The 25680-nt window shown below is 34.7% G+C and overlaps 1 protein-coding gene across 1 annotated transcript in view; it reads right to left on the minus strand.

Annotated features, from left to right (window-relative positions):
- The window catches only part of SLC12A2 (solute carrier family 12 member 2), a 157242-nt gene that overhangs the window by 46660 nt on the left and 84902 nt on the right, over nt 1-25680 (minus strand). Inside the window, exons 8-12 of the mRNA XM_024757167.1 lie at nt 13426-13565; nt 11622-11732; nt 10941-11049; nt 1270-1397; nt 1089-1173 (exon numbers count right to left, since the gene is read on the minus strand). Of these exons, the coding sequence (XP_024612935.1) occupies nt 1089-1173; nt 1270-1397; nt 10941-11049; nt 11622-11732; nt 13426-13565 (573 nt within the window). The remainder of the gene's footprint in view (nt 1-1088; nt 1174-1269; nt 1398-10940; nt 11050-11621; nt 11733-13425; nt 13566-25680) is intronic.

Consider the following 25680-nt stretch of genomic DNA (forward strand, 5'->3'; position numbering starts at 1 on the left):
TGGCAAAAATAAAAATTTTCTTACTCAAATACATGGAAAATTTATATTCTGTAGTCAATGAATTTGGAGTTTGTAATTCTTCTGATTAGTACTAGACTAAGATTTATTCTTGTAGTATGCTTAAAATTTTTAACTATAAAACCTGAATTTTAGAATTTAGATATTAAAGACAATGCTTACATTTTAAAAACATGTTTTCCGGGTAAACTATGTACTTTCATGAATGTGTACTAAATTCAAGACAAGACAGTATCTACAGTCAATGTATGCAAATTATATGTAAAATCAGTAGTTACTAAATTTTTTTCTGTACTATGTTTCCGTTAAGAACCTCCTATTACAAATAGCCTTTTTAAATTATTTATTTATTTGCTTATAAATAAATAAAACACCAAAACCCTCTTTGCCATGAAAACAGTTTTTTAAAGGAAGTGCCATTATCATATGGTTGGTAACAAAATCTCTGACCTTTGACTTCCTTATCTATAAAAGATTTAGAGACTGGCTGATCACTTAAGTCCTTTCTTCAAGTTCTAAAATGTTATGATTCCATGAATGTATTAAAGTGGCTTAAAACCATTTTCATTAATTTAATAACACTTTTCATTCAATTCCTGTGCATTGAAATTAGGTTTTATGGTAAAAAATGCCAGGTATTTCTTAATAGCCTTGAAACAATCTTCATACAACAAGATTACATAAAAATATAAAATAACCATCATAAACAAAAATATTCCAAAATTTGTAAAGCTCAGAAAGTATAATGCATTTACTTCTACATATGAATTACATTTTCTGTAAATGTATCTCAGTGAAATTTAAGAATCTGCAGATAAGATTTTACATAACTTTCTAGCTTACTAATTAATAGAAATCCTAAAGGAAAAACCTTAGAGCATTTAGTGACTTAGATGTCTACAGAATCACCACTAGTTTACTTAAGTATTTTTGAAAATACAAAACTTAGAATCTTTTTATTGAAATACTTCTTAATTTAAAAGTTAGAAATATAATGTCATGAAAATGAATGTTTATAGTATGTACATCATTAAATTTCTGAAACACATAACAAATGTAAGGTTATTTACCTACAGATACTGCAATTCCTATGTAAACCACCGTAGTAATTAAAATGGCTAAGAGTGTTCCTTTGGGTATGGCTGACTGAGGATCCTAGAAGACAAGAACATTTTTTAAGTCTACCTTTAAAAATAAATATATGTAAATCACTTTTTGTATAAAATCAATACAGCATTTTAAAATACTTACTGCAAGATCACCTGAGATATTTGCTCCAGCCAGAATACCAGTTGCGGCAGGAAAAAAGATGGCAAACACAGAAAAAAAGGTCTCTTCCTCTCGAAAATCTGGCCCAAAGTTCTCATTAAATATTTCAGCTGTAGAGAACAAAATATTTTTGGCAATTAATGGATAGCAGATTAGACCATGATAATTTAGGTTAAGAATAAGTGTTTATCTAAGACCCCTGACTTTTCTTCAGCTCAAGTAACTGGTAAATTCTTGAATTATTTCCTAATTCAAGTATGTATTGGTGTTTCTCTTTTCTTATATGAGGGAAATGGTTTACATTCAAAATGATTTGACCTGGTTCATGCCCCACTATTTTTTATACCTTACTAATTACGTTTCAAACACCTCTAACTTGATTGTTATCTCTCCAAGAGGTCAAAGAAGAAAGCAGGCAGAAGAACAAAAGGGACATAATACAAACCTGGAACCACATTTTTCCTTACATCCAGCTTATATTCTATCTATTTGTACAGCTTTCTCTATTTCCTAGTGGTGACTTGTTTGACTTTTGAGGCTATTCATCAGGCATCCAGATAATTTGTAGCTAAGACAAACCAGGTAAAGGTCCTTTCCATTTCAACAATAATGAAAGCTTCAACTAGTCCTGCTGTTTCCATCTATTCTGATAGGCCCTGACACTGAAAAAACCAATTAACGGTCATCCATCCATCCATCCATCATTTGCGTATACACCACGTGCCAGATCCTGTACTGGAACCATCCAGTATCTCAAAGTACTGAGAGATCCAACAGCAACGAGCTACCTTCATGGAACTTAAGAGTATCAATGAGGAGTTACAAAACAAGTTAAGAAAAAGGTCACTGCAAATAGCAGTAAATGTACGGATGGAAACAGGGTGTTGTGATAAATAATGAAAGAGAGACAAACTAATTCAATGTGGTTACAGAAGGCTAAAGAGATACAACTAAGGAGCTAACACTTAAGCTGAGACTTTATTGAGCAGGAATCAGCCATGTGATGTTCCAGGAGAAAGAGTACACCAGGAATAACCAACAACATGTAGAAAGGCCCTGAGGCAGGAAAAAAGTTTACCTCTTTTGGAGAACTAAAAGATGCAAAGCCCTCACAGTAAGGGGGAGATGAAATGAGATGGAAAGGATCAGCAGGGGTGAGATTATGCAAAATTTTAATTTTACAGGAGTTTAGATTTTGTCCTATGCCAAGGTGGGCGCAGAACCACACAACTGACATGATGCTTATGTGGGTGCTGCATGGACAGTGGACTGAAAGCATCAGCATCTGAGGCAGGGAGACCAATTAGGAGGTACTGCAGTGGTTCAATCTAGTGATGGGAGAACAATGTACTGATTAGAGAAGGATTAGTAAGCAAGAGGGCAAGTAGAAAACACTGAAATCCTGGTTTCTTTTCACTTACTAGGATGGAGAGGTCTGAGAACGGTTAGGTAGGAGGGACATCAAATAAACAATTGAATGTATACCTGTATCTGGAGTTTAAAGGAGAGATGCAGGAATAGAAATATGTGAATCCCTTGAGAGCATTTTGAGCCATGAGAAAAGATATTGCCAAAGGAAAGAATACAGTTAGAAGATGCAGGACAACACTGTGCAACTCTGACATTTAGAGGTTGGAAAGAAGAGAAGGGGTAACAGGAGTAATAGATATAGTGACCAGTGAATTAGGTAGAAAAGAACTCCCTAGAACACAGTGACTGACATCAAATAAAACAAGAAAAGTGTTTCAAGGAGAATGGGACAACTAAATATAATGCTGCTGAGAGTCAGAAGACTAAAAAACTGCACGCTGTATCTAGCAACATGTTATTGTGACCATGACAGACAGAAGCCAGTTAATAGGGGTTGAGAATGAATGAAATAAGACCATTTGGTGAAAGTAACATGGGAAATAAGTTACACATGGTCTCAAAGTATCTCTCCACAAACTACTTATTAATTACAAAGAAGAAAGTGGCAACCTAACAATAGATAAAACTCTCAGGTAGCACTTTCACCAAGTCATTAAATTTAACACCATCAATGATGGGGAGAACTGACATCCTGTGAGTCTCCTGATGTGAGACTCTGAAGACACACTCTTCATGTAGTGTTCTTGGCAAAAGTAAACAAGTGAATCTATGGAAATCAAACAAAACCAACTGGAGGGACTTTCTAAAAAAACAAATGGCCTGTACTCTCGAAGAATGTCAATGTAGGGAAAGAAAAATAAAAGGCTGTGGGGCAGACCAAGAGGATGCAGAAATCATGTATCCGCACAACTAGGGGACCTACCAGGCACCAGTGGGGGACCATGGACACATAAGGGGATGGGAGGAACCCCCAGTGACCGGCTTGCGGGATCTTGGTTCCCAGGCTGGAGGTCAGGCCCGAGCTCCTGTGGTGGGAGCTCTGAGTCCAAACCACTGGACTAACAGAGAACCTAGGATCCCAGGCAATATTAATTAGAGTGAGGCTTCCCAGAGGTCCTAATCTCAGCACCAAGACCCAGCTCTATCCAACTGCCTGCAAACTCCAGTGCTGGATGCCTCAGGCCAAACAACCAGTAAGACAAGAATACAGCCCCACCCATCAAAAAAAAAAAAAAAAAAAAAAAAAGAAACGACAAAAAAATATGTTACATATGAAGGAGCAAGGTAAAAACCTACAAAACCAAATAAATGAAGACGAAATAGGCAACCTACCTGAAAAAAGAATTCAGAGTAATGATAGTAAAGATGACCCCAAATCTCGGAAACAGAATGGAGAAAATACTAGAAACACTTAACAAGAATCTAGAAGAACTAAAGAGCAAACAAACAATGATGAACAACACAATAACTGAAATTAAAAGTACAATACAAAGTACTCTAGAAGGAATCAATAGAATAACTGAGGCAGAACAGATAAGTGATCTGGAAGATAAAATGGTGGAAATAACTGCCAGGGAGCAGAAAAAAGAATGAAAAGAATTGAGGACAGTCTCAGAGGCCTCTGGGACAACATTAAACATAGCAACATTCAAATTATAGGGGTCCCAGAAGAAGAAGAGAAAAAGAAAGGGTCTGAGAAAATATTTGAAGAGATTATAGTTGAAAACTTCCCTAACATGGGAAAGGAAATAGTCAATCAAGTCTAGGAAGCACAGAGAGTCCCATACAGGATAAACCCAAAGAGAAACATGCCAAGACACATATTAATCAAACTATCAAAAATTAACTACAAAGAAAATATATTAAAAGCATCAAGGAAAAAGCAACAAATAACATACAAGGGAGTCCACATAAGGTTAACAGCTGATCTTTCAGCAGAAACTCTGCAAGCCGGAAGGGACTGGCAGGACATAATTAAAGTGATGAAAGGGAAAAACCTACAAACAAGAATATTCTACCGAGCAAGGATCTCATTCAGATTCGATGAAGAAATTAAAACCTTTACAGACAAGCAAAAGTTAACAGAATTCAGCACCGGCAAACCAGATTTACAACAAATGCTAAAGGAACTTTTCTAGGCAGGAAACACAAGAGAAGGAAAGGACCTACAAAAACAAAACCAAAACAATTGAGAAATGGTAATAGGAACCTACATATCGATAATTACCTTAAATGTAAAAGGATTGAATGCTCCAACCAAAAGACACAGACTGGCTGAATGGATACAAAAACAAGACCCGTATATATGCTGTCTACAAGAGACCCACTTCAGACCTGGGGACACATACAGACTGAAAGTGAGGGGATAGAAAAAGATATTCCATGCAAATGGAAATCAAAAGAAAGCCAGAGTAGTAATTCTCATATCAGACAAAACAGACTTTAAAATAAAGCCTATTACAAGAGACAATGAAGGACACTACATAATGATCAAGGGATCAATCCAAGAAGAAGATATAACAACTGTAAATATTTATGCACCCAACACAGGAGCACCTCAATACGTAAGGCAAATGCCAACAGCCATAAATGGGGAAATTGACAGTAACACAATCTGAGTAGGGGACTTTAACAAACCCCACTTTCACCAGTGGGCTGATCGTCCAAAATGAAAATAAAAAAGCAAACACAAGTTTTAAATGAGACATTAAACAAGATGGATTTAATTGATATTTATAGGACATTCCATCCCAAAACAACAGAATACACTTTCTTCTCAAGAGCTCATGAAACATTCTCCAGGATAGACCATATCTTAGGTCACAAATCAAGCCTTGGTAAATTTAATAAAATTGAAATCATATCAAGTATCTTTTCTGACCACAACGCTATAAGACGAGATATCAATTGCAGGCAAAAAAACTGTTAAAAATACAAACACATGGAGGCTAAACAGTACACTACCAAGAGATCACTGAAGAAATCAAAGAGGAAACCAAAAAACTACCTAAAAACAAATGACAATGAAAACATGACAATGCAAAATGTATGAGATGCAGCAAAAGCAGTTCTAAGAGGGATGTTTATAGCAATACAATCCTACCTCAAGAAACAAGACACATCTCAAACAACCTAACCTCACACTTAAAGCAGTTAGAGAAAGAAGAACAAAAAAAACCCCAAAGGTAGCAGACGGAAAGAAATCATAAAGATCAGATCAGAAATAAATGAAAAAGAAATGAAGGCCACAATAGCAAAGATCAATAAAACTAAAAGCCGGTTCTTTGAGAAGATAAACAAAATTGATAAACCATTAGCCAGACTCATCAGGAAAAAAAGGGAGAAGACTCAAATCAACAGAATTAGAAATGAAAAAGGAAAAGTAACAACTGACACTGCAGAAATACAAAGGATCATGAGAGATTACTACAAGCAACTATATGCCAATAAAATGGACAACCTGAAAGAAATGGATAAATTCTTAGAAACGCACAACCTTCCGAGACTGAACCTGGAAGAAAGAAAATATGAACAGACCAATCACAAGCACTGATATTAAGACTGTGATTAAAAATCTTCCAACAAACAAAGGCCCAGGACCAGATGGCTTCACAGGTGAATTCTATCAAACGTTAAAAGAAGAGCTAACACCTATCCTTCTCAAACTCTTCCAAACTACAGCAGAGGGAAGAACACTCCCAAGCTCATTCTACAAGGCCACCATCACCCTGATACCAAAACCAGACAAAGATGTCACAAAGAAAAAGATCTACAAGCCAATATTACTGATGAACATAGATGCAAAAATCCTCAAAATAATACTAGCAAACAGAAGCCAACAGCACATTAAAAGGATCATACACCATGATCAAGTAGGGTTTCTCCCAGGAATGCAAGGATTCTTCAATATATGCAAATCAATCAATGTGATATATCATATTAACAAATTGAAGGATAAAAACCATATGATCATCTAAATAGATGCAGAAAAAGCTTTCGACAAATTCAACACCTATTTATGATAAAAACTCTGCAGAAAGTAAGCACAGAGGGAACTTATCTCAACATAATAAAGGCTACACATGACAAACCCACAGCCAACATCGTTCTCAATGGTGAAAAACTGAAACCATTTCCTCTAGGATCAGGAACAAGACAAGGTTGCCCACTCTCACCACTATTATTCAACATAGATTTGGAAATTTTAGCCACAGCAATCAGAAACAAAAAAGAAGTAAACGGAATCCAAATTGGAAAAGAAGAAGGAAAAGTGTCACTGCTCGCAGATGACATGATACTATACCTAGAGAATCATAAATATGCTACCAGAAAAGCACTAGATCTAATCAATGAATTTGGTAGAGTAGCAGGATACAAAATTAATGTAAAGAAATCTCTTGCATTCCTATACACTAATGATGAAGAATCTGAAAGAGAAATTAAGGAAACACTCCCAGTTACCATTGCAACCAAAAGAATAAAATACCTAGGAATAAATCTACCTAGGGAGAGAAAAGACATGTATGCATAAAACAATAAGACACTGATGAAAGAAATTAAAGATAATACAAACAGATGGAGAGGTATACCATGTTCTTGGATTGGAAGAATCAACATTGTGAAAATGACTCTACTACCCAAAGCAATCTACAGATTCAATGCAATCCCTATCAAACTAACAATAGCATTTTTCACAGTACTAGAACAAAAAATTTCACAATTTGTATGGAAACACAGAAGACCCAGAACAGCCAAAGCAATCTTAAGAAAGAAAAATGGAGCTGGAGGAATCAGGCTCCCTGACTTCAGAATATACTACAGAGAAAAGGGAACCCTCTCGCACTGTTGGTGGGAATATAAATTGATACAGCCACTATGGAGAACAGTTCCATAAAAACAGTTCCTTAAACAGTTCCTTCTAACAGTTCCTTAAAAAACTAAAAATAGAACTACCATATGACCCAGCAATCTCACTACTGGGCATATACCCTGAGAAAACCATAATTCAAAAAGAGTCATGAGATAGCTAGTGTGAAGCAGCTGCATAGCACAGGGAGATCAGCTCGGTTCTTTATGACCACCTAGAAGGGTGGGATTAGGAGGTGGGGAGGGAGGCACAAGAGGGAGGGGATATGGGGATATATGTATGCATATAGCTGATTCACTTTGTTATACAGCAGAAACTAACATAACATTGTAAAGCAATTATACTCCAAAAAAGCTGTTAAAAAAATAAATAAAAAATAAAAGGCTACGGCACTGTTTCAGATTAAAGGGGACTGAAGATTATGTAAAGAACTAGTTTTAAAAAAAGGAGATTGAAGAGACATGACAAGTGAATGCAATACAGGATCATGGACTGGATCCTGGAACACGAAAAAAAAAGTCTGTACATAATCTTTGTAGAAACAGTTGGAGGGACTTCCCTGGTGGTGCAGTGATTAAGACTCTGTGCTTCCAATGCAGGGGGCCCAGTTTCGATCCCTGGTCAGGGAGGTAGATCCCACATGCATGCCGCAACTAAGAATTCACATGCCACAACTAAGGAGCCTGCCTGCCGCAACTAAGACCCAGCACAAACAAATAAGAAAAAAAGAAAGAAAGGAAGAAAGAAAGAAAGAGTTGGAAAAATTTGTACATGAAAAATATGTTATATATAACATTATGCCAAAGTTAAACTTCCTGAACTGTCCTTTTCCTTAGTAGATGCACACTTAAGTATTTATAGGTAAGACGTCATGATTTCTGCAACTTCTCTCAAAAGGTTTAGCAATCATAGTAATAACAATTAGATATATGAGTGATAAAACAAATGTGGCAAAAAAAGAACATAAAAGTGTGAATTTTTTGGTGAATGTAGGTAAAGGGTACAAGGAATTCATTTATTTTTTTATAAATTTATTTATTTATTTGTTTTTTGGCTGCGTTGGGTCTTCGTTGCAGCACGTGGGCTCTCTCTAGTTGCAGCAAGAGGGACTACTCTTTATTGCGGTGCGCGGGCTTCTCATTGGCTTCTTTTTGTTGTGGAGCACGGGCTCTAGGTACACAGGCTTCAGTAGTTGTGGCTCGTGGGCTCTAGAGCGCTGGCTCAGTAGTTGTGGTGCACAGGTTTAGTTGCTCCTCGGCATGTGGGATCTTCCTGGACCAGGGATCGAACCCTGTGCCCCACATTGTCAGGCAGACTCTTAACCACTGAACCACCAGGGAAGCCTCCAAGGAATTTATTGTATTAATTTTTCAAGTTGTCTGTAAGTTTCAATTTTTTTTTGAAATAACAAGCAATAAATGGGAGGTAAGGATTTGAGAAATTTGTGAAAGGGGCCTGGAAAGTAAGGTGGTAACTGGAGGAGAATAAAAGACCAGAGGTAGTATTTTCAAGGATGGGAATTACTAGAGCAAGTATGTAAGGTTATACAGAGCTGACAGTTTTGATGTAGGGAAGCAAGTAAATTACCAAAAGATAAATGCCTTTGAGAAAGTAAAGGAAATGGGATCTAGATCACAGCAGAGGCACCGGTCTTTGGCAAAAGGGAGATATTTCTCATATCAAAAAGGAAAAAGGAGAAAATGAATATCCCTATTAGGTAGTCATTTGAACTGACAAGTTTATTAACATAACCTGTTCACTGCAGACACTACCTTAATAAAAGGAAGGCCAAGCAGTATCAACTGCTAAAAAGGAAAAGTCATATTCCAAAGTATATTTAAATTTATTTACCTCAGATTGAGATAAGCCCAGATGTGCTATTTGAATACAATATAAATTATTACTATACTAGATAAGGATGGATCTGAAAAAAAGGAAATGAAAAATATGGCCTAGCAGATATTTTTAAATCAATTAAAGCCATAAACAGAAAATACATATTAGGAATCTTTTTAGAAGTAACCATCTACTATAATTTTAGAAATAAAGGTGGCAAAAACGAATGTTCAAAAATCTATAATGTAAAAAAAATTTAAGTAAAAAACACATTCATAATTAGAAGAAATGTCACAAATACAATTTATGAGAGAACGAAATACAGAAAATTATCTAACTAATAATACTAATCTTCACTTCTGGCATGCCTAAAAGATACCTCTTCCCCTAATTCAGGAAATCATGATTAGATATTTAGTGCCTGGTTTCAGAAGTAGGCATAAGCGCTAGTAACCAGAACAGACATCACACTATCAACTCAGGATGAGTAGGTAAAATTATTGCAGGCAGGTGTTCTTGCTTAAGGTAAGCACCTTGAAACAACTCTTATGTGAAAACTGCCCAGCCAAGTCAGTGTCAGACACAGGCCAAACAAGCGCGACTCATATATGTTCCAAGGATGGTGTGGTGTTACCAGTCGGCAATTAGATGAAGGAGCTTACACCAGAAGGTAAATCAACTAGGTCTCTAGGATCCAAAATTTAGTCAACTAATTTTTTTCCAGTAAGACTTTCTGAAGGAAGAAGTGCATTGATTTATTGTACATTCTGCATCTTTTCACAAATCTGTATGCATAGCTCTGGGCTAAACAACTCAGGAGAAGTGGAGCTAGGCTTTTCCTTCTAAGGCTTCAAAACAAGGAGTTTTTGTCAATTTAAGACAGACACACCTATTACCCTAAGTGATAAGCACCTCTGATGCTACTGCAACTATTCTTTCTGGCTTTCATTCTACCTTGCAGAGATAGGTTCAGAACGGCTGCTCAATGGAGGGAGTGGGGAGAAGAGGAGATGCAGAAAGACACTTTAGGAAACAATAAGTGACAAGTAAATTTCACCTGTAGTGAAAATTAGATGCAGACTGAAAGAGGTTATGGAAGATAAAAACTGGAAAATTCTCACACAATTAATAATGTAAACTGTAGAAAAACTTAGGTTGCAATTATACCAAGAAACTAATATTTCTAGTTGCTTTCACTCTTAGGCACTTTTAGATTATTGTGTTTAAATACAACTAAAAGAATGAAAAAGTGATGTTAGAACAAAACTTAAAATTTCAGTAACAATTTCTCCAAATGAGAAGAGAACAAAAGCACTTTTCCTCAATAGCACTGATTTCTCTACATTCTATCACCTTGTGTTGCTAGTAATCAGAAATGAAAGATGTAAATAAAAGTGATTTTTTTTACTCCAATTACACAACAAACATAGAGGAACCAAACTAAACTGGACAGTCAATTACTGTTAGTCACTACACCAAACTCAATTACATTACAAACTATGTAAAATGTACTAAATTTATTTAACACTAGAATGCTGTGATATGCACCTTTAAAAAAAATTCTATCTTTCTTACTTACACTTATAACCAAAGAAACCTTTGGGTTTCTTGCTCTCCAATGGGATAAATGTTCCTATGATGAAATCAGCAATAGCAAGTAGTAGAATCACCAAAAGCACAATCTGAGCCTGAAATTTTAAACGTGAAAAATCAAAATCAAATATACCATGTCTATACATTAATTCAGTTCGACTAGAATATAACTTCCATGAGGGAAAGCTTCTGTCTTGTTTCCCTGGTGCCTCACACAATGCCAAGCACAAAGCAGGTGCTTAATAAATTTTTGTTAAATGAACAATCTTTAAAGAACTATCCAAAATGAATAGCAAAAGTAGGATCAGGCCATATATTTCTGAAATGAATTAAAGATGTGCATGTCCTGTTAACAAATAACAGAAACTTTAAAAATATAGGAAAAAAAATCACAGTACTTATATTACCTTTACTAAATCCCTGACATACCCTATAATTCTTTTTTTTCCTACATACTCTGATTACCTCTTAAAATGACTGTTATCTCCAAATCCTCACTACGTCGCCAAATAGAAAATGATCTTATACGTGAACTTCTTTGAAAATGGCCACTTAGGAACCTTCAAAATCTGAAAATATTACTACACCTTAGAACATTCCTAAAACACAAGGTCTAAAAGTTTGTACATTCAACATTTACAAATGTTCCAATGATATCACTACTTACTTTTGCCTCCCACTCCATTCCAGCTACTGAGATACCTAAAAGGATTACCACTGTAATGGCTCCAATAATTCGGATATCATTGATTTCATCTATCATAAGTATGGAATGTTCCTACAAAAAGAAAATAATAGGATGAGCAGTATTAGTTAGTTCAGATAAATTCTTCAATTCTCTTTGAAAGTTTTAGAACTATCACAGTGCCTCACATGCAGAAGTTGAATAAATGCCTACTTAAGGAATGAATAGAGAGACCTAGGGAAAAGGAATGAATTACTGTTTACTATTAAGGTGTCATTCAAGCAGCTGAAGATATCAAAAATATGATCAAATTATTAACGCTGCTGTATTTTATACAGACTCAAATATAAAAAAGAATTGCTAACAAGTAAGGAAAAAATCATAATATGACTAAGTAGTACTAATAGCGTTTTTTAAAGTTACAACGCAGAAATATATTTTGCATTCATTGTGGTTAGTGAGCTCATTCTTTTAATGGTCTCTTATGTTGCATAAGGAAAAGAGATGAACACACTATCATGCAGCTGTCCAAATCACACCAATCCGTTCTAAGAGCAAAATTACTTGTGGCTAAATATCAATGACATCAAAAACATATACTAAATTAAACAATGAATGAATATGAATTCTTAATGATTACACCGCTTTCTTACTTCCTTTGCTTTGTCTCTTTGGCCTACACAGCTAAGGTCAACGCCAATGCAAGAGTCAGTCCTTTCAGATGTCACACTTCCTAACATACCATGTACTACAGTAGATGAACAGTTACAACCTAACATGACAACTATAGGTGTTACTCAAGGTTCCTCTCATTTAATAATACTGAATCCTATTTCACTTGTACTGCTTTAACTACACACATACTAATTACTCTTTTCAAACAAGTTCTCTTCTCAACTCCAGAGCAATATTATCAACCACTTTCTGGCCAGCTCTACATAGATATACCAAATTAGACATCCAAAGCGAAAATGTTCTGCATTCTCTCTCACAGTAAATGGCATTACCATCCATCTACATCTTCCTTTCTCTTTCTCTAATTTCCCACATCTCATCCATCAAGTCCACTTACTCAACTTTTTAAAAATCTCTCAAATACACCCACATCTCTCCAGCCTCACCGGTCACTGGTTTAATATTAGCCACCATCTCCTCTCAGGACAGCTACAACAACCTTTTAAATGGTCTCCATCTCCAGTTGTGATCCCTCAAATACATTCTCTATACTGTGGTCAGATGTTTCTTTAGGCCCCAAATCTGATTATCATGGATCCGCAACTCCAGTCAAGGTAAGATTCAAATTTAAGAGCAAATAAAACCCTTCCTGGCATGATCCTTTTTTCTCCCTCTCATCTTACATGTCTTGCCACTTAGTGCTCCAGCCATACTGAAATATTCTGTTTTTCTTTTTTCTTTTTTAATATATCATACTCTACTCCTTCTAGATCTGTTTCCTTTTCTTCCCTATTCCCCTCATACCATACTTTACCTCTCCTATCTGCCTGCTAATGGCTAGACTCCCTTCCTTGGAAAACCCTGCCTTGACACTCCTCTGACACCCCACTCCTGGATGGTATACTAAGTGATCCCCCTTGTGTTGCCACGGCCCCCTACAGTTAGCCATTTCTGACACTCTATAATAATTTTTTTGTCTATCTCCCATACTAAACGTCTTGAAAGGCGAGTTTCATGTTCCTTGCTGCTTTCCTAGCATCATATATGGTAAGTGGCACATAAACCCTCAATAAAGATTTGGGAAACAAATGACTGGAAAAAGGTGAATTACCTTAAGCAACTCCACCACAGTTTCGGCAAATCCAACCACATACATAGCAACTGCAACAGCATTGGCAAAAGCGAAGATCAGGCCAATCGCACCACCAAATTCTGGCCCTAGACTTCTAGATATTAAATAATATGCTCCTCCTAAAGAAAAGGAAAAAAAAACACACCAAAAGTACTAATGTTAGAATTTTAAATGTCAATCCTTTTAATTATACAAGACTTCACAAAGCACATGCCACCAGTAAACACAGCAGTTAAACTCACAGGCAAGTGGGTGAGCATATTTTTAGGAAGAAACACCCAGAAAGAATTCTTTACAACCCACTTCATTCATAACAGTTCTGAATATCCAGAGAATTCTCCTCATGTTAAATATAAAATCATCCTGCTATTTAAATATCTTTCTCTTCTAAAACTTAGATTAAAATGGGTAACAGCCTCTTCCTCATATTCAGAGACACCAAGATCATTTCCCAATGATTTTCTAAGTAATAGTTTTAATCTTAATGTAACATTTAAATTCACAATCGACATGATTCCAGTTACTTAAATTAGTGTGGTAATTTGCTGGTAACGTGAATACTAAGGCAAAAAAGAAAGTATCAGAAGAAACTTAAAGGATAGCACATACTGGCACCCTTATATATATATATAATACAGATATATTAATAGTTTATATTCTAATAAATCCTGCCTAAATGGCAGAGTAGACAAAGACATTAAATAAACTGTCATGAAGCAAGTATTTTTCTAACTTGACAAACAAATCAGTATGATGATTTTGAGTCAGTCTAATGCTTAGTTGAAGTCACTAAGAGCTCTCCTAAAATTCTAATTTACTTTTGGCCTCTAGTTCATAATCAAAACTTAGTTTTAATAACAATGAAGTTACAGTAAGTTGTATACATTTTCTAGACACTGATGAAGTATTTATTCTTAAGACCATATAATGAAATGCCATTAAACAGCTTAATATTTATTTCTACTGCTTTCCCAGTATAATGAAGACAAACACAACAACAGATTCTACAATTTAATAAACTACTAAATGTGCAAACTTTATTTTGGAAATATCTGTAATAGGTTTTGTAGTTAATTTTTATCAAGTTTCTCAAAATATTATATACTTTAAACCTATCCAACAAAACTACCTTAGTAATTCACTTTACTAATAATTTTTATCATCTTGAAAATTCTGAAGAAAAAGAATTGCAACCTGACCATTTAGTATTAGTCTCATTTTTTTTATAAGATGAAATGACTTAAAAATTTCCCCCAAATCTTTCTGAACACTAAAAATTCTAATGGACTTATATAATGACAAGTTTAATTAATCAAAAGGAAAATCCCTGGAATATAATTAATCACAGCCTACATTTAACAAACATGTTTTCAAAATTCATGTAAATTATTTCATTTAATCCCAATACCAATAATGAATTAAGAAAAGTATTATCTATCCCGATTTTATAGATAAGAAAATTAAGTCACAATAAAAGGTTAATTGAAATCAGTCAGCCATTCACGTGCTTCAGTAGTTGACAATACAAACTTTAGAATGATAAATATCACCGAGAGCCTATAAAAGCATGGAATTCATTTGTTATGTGTTTAAAGTTTTGATTTTATGAAATTTCAAATCTTTCTATTACTAAAAATATATATATCTTCTTTTTAAAATTTATTTATTTAATTTTATTTTATTTTGGCTGCATTGGGCCTTTGTTGCCGTGCACAGGCTTTTCTGTAGTTGCGGCGAGCGGGGGCTACTCTTCGTTGTGGTACGGGGGCTTCTCAACGCGGTGGCTTCTCTTGTTGCGGAGCATGGGCTCTAGGCACGCGGGCTTCAGTAGTTGTGGCTCGTGGACTCTAGAGTGCGGGCTCAGTAGTTGCGGTGCACGGGCTTAGCTGCTCTGCGGCATGTGGGATCTTCCGGGACCAGGGCTCAAACCCATGTCCCCTGCATTGGCAGGCGGATTCTTAACCACTGCACCACCAGGGAAGCCCCCCAAAAATATCTATCTTAAGGGGCATTTAACATGGGTAAAGATAATGGGAAGGGAAATATGAATATTCTTTATATGAATAAAGATAATCAGAAGGGAAATGAATATAAGTAACAAATTCTGACATTTCAGAACTATTTAAAAATCTTCTTCCAATTGGGATACCTAAACTTAAAACCTAGGATGCAGTTTCATTACTTTTTAAAAGATTTTTATTTTTTTTAAGAAAAAGTTACACATGAAGAATATAAAAGCATCTGCTTATCGTCCTATACTTTAAATTCCTGATGAAAAGCAAAAGTACTCTGCCCTATTTCTTCTCACTTCCATTCCTGCATCCTAGAGGTAACCAGTTTTAAGAGCAGCTTTCTCCCCCTTTTTTTCCTTAGCAACAAAATAGATAGTATAAAAGATCTACTACTCTGAAAGACTGGTCTATTTACTAATCAGCATAGAGTGGCATCTTAAATTAAAATTTTTATTAAATTTAAATTTTGTTAAATTTTTAACAATTCTAGCAAGTACAATTGACTCTTGCATGACACAGGTTTGCACTGTGCAGGTCCACTTATACGTGGATGTTTTTCAACAAATATATTGAAAAACTTTTTGGAGATTTGCGACAATTTGAAAAAACTCACAGACGAATCACACAGCATAGAAATATTGAAAAGATTAAGACAAGGTTACGTATGTCATGAATGCATAAAATATATGTGGATACCCATCTATCCTTACATAGGTATGAGTTGAGTGATATTTAATATAAAATTAATGTGTTAATTTTCTTAGTTTTTTATGTAACTTTGCTCTCAGAGAATTAATTACTGTTCAGTATGTGCCATATTTCCCCTCACCTCTTCTAATTAGAGAAACTGACTATCATCACAGATAAGTGTTTTTTTAAATGTTACAATACTGTATTATGAATATGACTGTACTGCTATATGCCATAAAAATTGTACAATGATTCACTCCGTGTATAGGCTAGGCTATCCTGACACAATCGTATCATTATACTGGGTTACAATAAAGCAATCATATTGCTGCCTCTTTGTTATCAATGTATGAATTGTTATACCTGTAAATAAATACAAATTTCTTTTTCCACATTAGCCTCTCTTTTTTTAATGTTTTTTAAATTTCTCATATTTAAAAAAAATTTTTTGTTGGAGGATAGCTGATTTACAATCTTGTGTTAGTTTCAGGTGTACAGCAAAGTGAATCTTTTCATATTTATCTCTAGTGTTAGTAATGTGTGTAACATACACTACACAGTGTTTTGTATTGTATAAGACAATATTGATGTAGGTAGTGACAGATGATACATCTTGCAAACAGATGATGTAAAACATATGGGATCAGTACAGTACTGTAAATGTACCTTTTCCTCCCTAGGATTTCCTTAATAACATTTTATTTTCTCTAGCTTACTTTATTGTAAGAATGCAGTATATAATACATATATACAAAATATGTGTTAATTGATGGTTTATGTTATCTGCAAGACTTCTGGTCAACAGTCTATTAGTTAAGTTCTGGGGGACTTCAAAGTTATACATGGATTTTCGACTGCACAGGGGTCATCAGCACCTCTAACCTATGTGTTGTTCAAGGGACAACTGTACTATTACGATTCCCATTTACATATACGAAAATTAAAGCTTAGAGAAGTTAAATAACTTGACCAAGGTCATGCAAATAGTAAGGGAAGAAGTAGGTTTAAACTCAGGTCTCTCTGACTTGTGTGCTTACTTGGTACAGTAGGTATAATTAAATTAGCTTTTTTATTATCACTGAATAAGCTGAAGAGTATGAAAAAAATTATGATGAATTAAGAGGCAACAATAGAAAAAATAACTATTTATTTACAAAAAATCTACTGCTCAAGCAAACACGGGAAGTCAATATGGAAAAAATATCCTCATGGACTCTCATAATTTGGCCATAAAATGCCTTGTCTCCTGAGTGTAGAAGACATCAATGAGTCAGGTACGAGAGATACTTAAGTAATGACAATGCTATATACACTGGGTTCCATTATTACTACACATTGATCTGGGGACACATGCCCCTGAAGCTCTCACTAGATTTCAAATCAACAACCAAAACACTGACTAGGTTAATCAAGAGCCATATGATTACTGGCCATAAAATAAGTCACTATAAATTTCAAAGAATTGAAATGAGACAGTATTACTGACCACAATAGTGTTAAATTAAATGTATAGACTTCCCCTAAATATTTCTAAATTATGCAACACACTTTTAAGTAACCCACTAGTAAAAGAATAAACCACAGGGAAATTAAAAAGCATTTTGAATTGAATGATAATGAAAAGAAAACATCAATATTAGTGGGATATATCTAAAACAGGAATTACAGGGAAATTTATAGTTTTAAATTCTTATATTAAAAAAATGATACTTCAATTAAAAATAAATAAATAAGGTGAAATCAATGATCTAAGCTTCTACGTTAAGAAAGCAGAAAAAAGTAAGTAAACCTAAAGTATAAAAAAATAATAAAGGGTTAAAACTACTGATGCAGAAAACAATAAAGAAAAATCAATAAGGCCAAAATAGGCAAACTCCTTGAAAAACCTGCCAAAACTATAACAAGAACAGTAAACTGAAATAATTCTATAGCTATCAAAGAAATTAAATTTGTAATACACACACACACACACACACACACACACACAAACCATAGGCACAGGTAGCTCCATTGTTGAGGAAGAAATAAGATCAATTTTACAAAAACTGTTTCAGAAAACTGAGGATGAAGGAATACTAGCCAACACCCCTTATGAGTTTAGCATAATCCTAACGCCAAAACCTGACAAAGTTTATTACAAAAAAAAGAAAATTTTAGACAAATATTCCTCATGATCATAGATTTAAAAATCTTTAACAAAATGTTAGCAAGTAAAAAGTAGCAGAAAGCATAATATCTTTGACCAAATATATCTTTGATCTTTGTGGGGTTTATGCCACAGATGCTAGGTTATTAAGATTCAAAATATCATATAATTTGTGATAATAACAGAATAAGAGAAGAAACCCATATAACCATTTCAACAGATGTAGAAAAATCATGACAAAATTCAACATCCATTCATAATAAACAGTCAGCAATTCAGAAATAGAACTGTCTCAATCTGACAAATGACATCTTCCAAAACTCCATAGTTAACATCTTAATAGTGATATATTGAACTCAATCCCTCTAAAACTGGGAACTGGCAAGGATGTTTATTCTCACCACTTCTATTCACCACGGTATTGGAGGTCCTACCTAATTGAACAGTGTGAAAAAAGAGAGGGAGAGAAAGAGGGAGAGAGGAAAATACTAAAGATTGGGAAGAAAGAGTATAAACCATCTCTATTCACAGATGACATGACTGTTTATGTTTAGCAAAGTCACAGAATAGAGAACCAAGATATGGAAGTCTATTGCATTTCTATACACAATCATAAAAAAATTGGAAAATGAAATTTACAAATACCATTTACCAGATGAAAAACATGACTGATGGGTAAATTTAACAAAACATGCAAGACCTGTATACTGAAAATATACAACATTACTGAGAGAACCAAAGACCTAAATAAATGGAGAGATATAGCATGTTTAGAGACTGGAAGATCCAATATTGTTAACATGACCATTCTTCCCAAAAAGATTTTTTAAGAGTGAAATTCCAAAGCCCCAGCAAGGTTTTTTGTTTTTGTAGAAATTGATATTGCTAATTCAAAAATTTATATGGAAATACAAAGAACCTAGAAGAGCCAAAACAATTTTGAAAAAGAACAGAGTTGAAAGACTTAGGACATATAAAGCTAAGCAATCAAAACTGGGTAGTCTTAGAATAACTGGCATAAGAGAATAAACAAACAAATCAGTGGAACAGGATACAATACGGACAATACACAGAAAACTGATCTTTCAACAACAGTACCAAAACTAATTCAACATGGAATAGACAGTTGGTTGACAAATGGTGCTGGAAGAAGTGGCTATCTATATGGGGGGATAAGAGTAGGGGAGAGAAGAACAATCTCTGTCTCACATAATGTGAGGCTATCCATAGTTAAAAATCTAAAAACAAACTATAAAGATTCTAGGGGAAAACATAGGGAAATATCATCATGATCTTGGGATAAGCAAAGATTTCAAGACAGAACAATAAAAGCACTAGTCAATAAATTAAATAGACAGATAAATAAATCTGAGAATCTGGGCTTCCTCAAAATGGTAAACGTTTCCTCTTCAGAAGACATGATTTAGAAAACGATAAAAAAAGATGATGCAAGTCACACACTAGGAAAAATATACACAATACACGTTAGACATAAGACTTGTATCCAGAATATATTTTTTAAAACTCCTCCAAATCAGAAACAAAAAGATAACCCACTTTAAAAACTGGCCAAAGATATGAAAATATTACAAGATAAGATACACAAGTGGTCACAAGCACATGAAAAGATAATTATCATCATCATCATTCATCATCAGGGAAATGCAGTGGCGGTAAGACACTATTAAACCTCCATAAACACAGCTGTAATTAGAAAGCTGTAACAAGTGTTGGCAAGAATGTGGAAAAACTGGTAGTCTCATAGATTGCTGATGGGAGTATAAAATGGTACGACCACTGCAGAAAAGCACTTGGCAGTTTCTTATAATTGAAAAGTATACCTACCCCATGAATCAAGAAGTCATTCCTAGGTAGTGTCCCAAAATGAACAAAAACATACAAAACCACAAAGACTTGTACAAGAATGTTCATGTCAGCTTATTCATAATAACCTCATACTAAAAAATAGCCCAAATGTCCATCAATAGGCACTAAATAAACACATTTTTTACTATTACAAATTTTATAGTGATAAAATGGAATACTACACAGTAACAAAAATGAAGAAACTACTAAAATGGATGTATTCCAAAGACATTATGTTAGGTGAAAGAGATGAGACATAAAAAGAGTACCTTCTATATAATCCAGCCTGGGCCACCAGTGAGGATCTGATTGTCAAGAAACTTTCCAGTGTGATGGAAATATTCCATGTTTTGATTGAGCTAGATGTTACGCAGGTTTACACGCTTATGAAAACTCACAGAACTGTAAACTTAAAATCTGTGCATTTCACTACATGTGAATTTTACTTCAATAATGCTTATTTAATAAGCTATAAATCAACTGTCAACAACTAACATTTTTTAAATTGTACCATAGTCAAAATGAGATAGGAAGTAATCATGTATGTTAGACTTCAAAAGGAGATTTTTGGAAAGGGGCATTATCAGATACAGCTTTCACGAATACTCACAACTGACTTCAACTCAAACTACATAGAACCTTTAAAGTAATATGCACAAAGATAAAAAACCCAAACAACTATACGCAGGAAGGTAGGAGCAGTATTTATTAAATTTTGACCAGGCACTCTGGATGTCCGTCTAATAACTATGCCACAAAACAGACATTTCTTAAACCACATGTGGCTCTTAAAAGTTCTCATCACAAAGAAAAAAAAATTTTTCCCTTTGGTATCTATAACAGATGATGGATGTTCACTAAACAATGTGGTAATTATTAAAATATATATAAGTCAAGTCATTTTATGCCCTATTAAACTTGTACAGTGTTGTATGTCAATTATATCCCAATAAAAATAAAAATAAATCACACATGGCTCAACAGCACCATATGGCTCTATGTGCTAAGGTGGACTAAATGTTTCATATTAATGTGAAAAATATTTGAATTTTTAGAAACACTAACAAACCTGTTCAACTCCAAGTTAATTTCTTTTGGACTATTTAATCTTCATTTATTGTAACTAATGCTCACTCTTAGACAAAAGTTGGACAACAAATCTTACTGTCCATTGTGATGCTGAAAAATCACAGCAAGCATGTGGCCTAGGACATCCTCAGTGACTCAAGGTTGTGGGTAACAATCTCTGAACAAAACCAAACTCTGACACACATTTTCTATCAAAATGAATTTCTTTCGAAGAGTAGCTTGAAGGCCATTCAATTTAAAATACAAACTACAACTACGAGGTAGAAAAATGAACACATTTAAAATTTAATAAAGTCTGAAAGGTAATAAGCTCCAGTTTTAAACAGTTTTGTGAAGTGACAATGTGATGGTTAATTTTATGTGTCAATCTGGCTGGGCCCTAGAGCCCAGATATGTGGTCAAACATTATTCTAGATGTTTCTGTGAGGGTGCTGGGCTGAGATTTACATATAAATTGATGGACTATGAGTAAAGCAGATTGCCCTCCATAATTTGTGTGAGCCTCATTCAATCAGCTGAAGGCCTAAATAGAACGAAGACAGACATCCCCTCTCCAACAAAAGAGAACTCTATAGTAGATAAGCCTTCACATGTGAACTCAGGCCATTCCTGGATATTCAGCCTGATGGCCTTCAGATTAAACTGAAGCATCAGCTCATTCCTGAGTCCTCAGACTGCTGGTTCACTCTTGAATATTTTGGGCTTCCCAGCCTCTGCAATCACATAACTCAACTCCTTCCAATAATTCTTTCTACCTATGTCCACTTCCTATTGGTTCTGTTTCTCTGGAGAACCCAGACTAATACATACATGATACAAGGTAAAATGCGAATCATACCAACAAAGGTCTTGTATACAAAATATATAAAGAACTCAAAACTCAATAGTAGGAAACCGCAATAAAATAAACTCAATAAATACCCTCCAAAACACTGGGCAAAAGATTTGAGTATAGAAAGAAAACTATTCAGCAATTACTCTTCAGAGTTCATCTGGTATGATTAGCAAATACTCCAGAATCCTTTATTTGTCAGAGCAGTAAGCTACCTACTTCTGTACACTCACTTAACAGTCTATTCAAAGACACCTTGTATAAAATTCTGAGGAACAACTTTAGGAATGCTATGGGGTGATGATGGATGCAAATGGATTCAACATCCATTTTAGTTATTGTTCTAGGAAATATATCCTAATACCCTGGTTAACAAATACACAACAAGGAATCTGCCTGTTAACATTCAGTAAATTTCCTCTATTCCGTTGCCATTATGAAGCCATACAGGAAAAGGCCAAGTGACAAACATGCAATCTTCAGACCATAATTCGGTACTATGTTATCATTGTGACTGATCACTTGAATACGTTAAACTTTAAAATCAAAGACATGTAGCTCTAATTCTGCAGCAGACAATTTGGGAACCAAGTTAAAGTATTTTGAATCATTAAAGACTGGCAAAATTGAAAGGTCACCAAATGAGTCAAAGAGAAAACCCAAGCCAAATTATTTACAATTACTTGCCAGATTCACGTTTGAGTTACTTGTGGTGCATAAGTAGTGCTTTACTGAACTGAAAACACAATGTTTATGTTTAAGTCCAATAACTCATAATATAAGTTATAGAACTGCTTTTATTTTTTATTCTTTTTTTTTTTTTTTTTTTTTTTTTTTTTTTTTTGGCCATGCAGCATCTTAATTTCCCCAACCAGGAATCGAACCAGTGGAAGTAAGGAGTCCTAACCAGTGGACCGCCAGGGAAGTCCCAACTGTTATAGAACTGCTTTTTACAGCTTCTTCAAACATTTCACTGATCTGAAAAACTACAATTTGAAATAATTTAGCAATAAAAGGAAAGAACTATAGAGCTGAAATCTAATTTACAACTCCTTGGTTGGTAATGATAGGAACTGATAAAGTTATACAATGGGCTAAACAAAAAAATCTGACAATCAATGATAATCTGATTTTTTACCAATACAGAGAGTACTTTCTGTCACTTACAAGATGTGAAAAATGTTAATTTTTCCTCACTTCCAATGGTTTGGCTTTACCTATATACAAAAGTGAGGAGGTCAATTATTTCAGAGAGAAGAAAAAGATACCAGTATGTGAAGGTAATTCTGACATATTGCAGACATTTTTAAAAGGTTTACCAGTAGAATTTGCATAAAATTAAATTTTGTTTCAAAAAAGGCTGTTTCATTTTTGCATAATGCAACATCAATGTTGTATGACATCAGACAATGTATTTCAAAGACCATGGTACCACGCCTAGCAGTCAGATCTCAAAAAATAACTGTCACTATTATCTGAACATAAGCTCCAAGAAAATAGGGTCTTGTCTGGCTTGCATTGTTACAAACCCAGTGCCTGACACAAAGTGCTCAACAATTATCTGTTGATTGACTGAAATACAAGGAATATAAAAATTTGATCTTAGTCACTTATGCAGATTTCTATTGACTTTAGATTCTCATCACAAATTTGATGTAGCCTGGGCTTTTATGTGAAAGTGTACTAACCTCTGTTTTTAATACTCCAAACCAGAAAGTGGTTGAAGAACTGTTCCCTTCTATTGCTCAGTTCACATAATACACTATAATCCAGAAGCAGAATTTACATTTCCATCTTATAAAAGGCTGCCTGTGGTTGTCCTCTATTTCACAGATGAGTTGATATTCAGAGGTTAATTATCTGAGAACAGAAGAGACTCTGGTCTGTGAAATCTAGGAAATGCAGACCTGAGTGACAGTGGCTGCTGGCCAGCGCCATGTAAGTTGCAGAACCTGTTGCACACGGTCCAAGGAAATTCTGTAAAATCCAAGATCTCAAGGACACTGGGAGGATTTGCAGAACAGGAAAGAGCTCTGGGCTCCCAGGTGCAACAATCTGTAGTGCCTGAATATGTGTGCTAGGGCAGGGAGTATGCCAGTGACTCCATCAGCTAGTTGCTGGTGCTAGTTTTATTCTGTAGAGGCAGAGGACCTAGGGGATGGTTCTCTAACCTGCCACCAGTAGCTTTAAATAGCAACCCCCCATATTACTATAGTCTAATCAAGACTGAAACGCAGAATCTTGTATTTTCTAAGTTTTTACTTTTTTTCCCAGAAACCCTGAATATTTCCACATTATTTTTATCCTAGACTTCATAATCGGACACTATTACATTTGTTCACAAGTTGACAGTTAACTTATATTTTTTAAAAAACTACACTTTTCTAGATTGGTACCTGTTTAATCTCTAAAATGTACTGTTAAAGCCAACGTTAAGGCTATTTAGTAACATTAAACAGCTGTGGCATAAATCACACAACACTAGGAAAAGTACACATTTCACACACTTACATGGAGTTGGAAGTACATATACCTCACAAAACAAGAATAAAATATTATTCAGTGTTAATATAAAAATACATGTCATAATTCAGTTAAGAGTCAAGATAAATAAAACAAATTAAAACGTCAAGCACTACCTCAAAATAGTTCTTTATATTAATAACTACACACACAAGTTTACAAAAGGGCTCTTAAGACAGAAATTAGCAGCCACAACCTCTCAGCAATATTTTGAGTAAAATACTTCCTTGTTAATGCCCTTAATAGTCAACTTTCAGTCCACAGAAAATTAAGATGGGTCTCCAGACATCTCTGTTCCCATAGTATCCCTCCATTTCTCCTAAGTCTTTGCACCCTGACCCTCCAGATAGCTCTAGCTCTACTGCTCTCCTCTTACGCAGCCCTTTCAAGGAAGGAAGTCAAATAAAGTCCTCAGTGGTTGGGCTAGAGGGCATCCAATGCAGGCACCCTAGGTCCCATATTACTAAAAGATAAAAAGCTTATTGTGAAGAACAGCAAATAAACTGCATCTATACATTAAGTCTCTTAAAGTTTGTTTTAAACCATAATTCCCTCTCTCTGTTTTTTGCTCCTTGGAAAGTTTTATTGAACAAGGATTCCTTGTTCCAGAGAGATTCCTAGTCTGGCATTTGCTGTCGTCATCCTACAGTGTCATTTAGTAAGTTCCTCTCTCCCCTGAATACTCTATGCTTCCTGAAGCTATAGGCATGATGTGATTCATATTCGATATTTCACAGGTAGTCTTATTAAGTAAAACATTTACAAAGTTGGAATATTCCCTTTTCTTCTTCACTTATTTTGTAGAAAAATTACCCAAAGGATAAATCTCTTATCAATTTTTTGCTTACAATGAGTTCAGGTAAGGAGTTTTCACTCAGAAAACTTGATTCACACTAGATTGTTTATCAGTTTTCAAAGTAAGTTTTAGTTCTCTAGCATTCTTCAAAGGTGAAAATGACATTGTTGTGTGTGTGTGATGTCTGTGAACCTAGGGATTTTATGTTTTCATTTAAATCAGTTACTATTAGTAGTAGTATTGCTGTTCTATCCAAATTTAAGTCAGTGTTAGTTTCTTC

This window comes from Neophocaena asiaeorientalis, unplaced genomic scaffold (genome assembly GCF_003031525.2).
Source record: "Neophocaena asiaeorientalis asiaeorientalis breed wild unplaced genomic scaffold, Neophocaena_asiaeorientalis_V1.1 scaffold149, whole genome shotgun sequence".
In the NCBI taxonomy this organism is placed as follows: domain Eukaryota; kingdom Metazoa; phylum Chordata; class Mammalia; order Artiodactyla; family Phocoenidae; genus Neophocaena; species Neophocaena asiaeorientalis.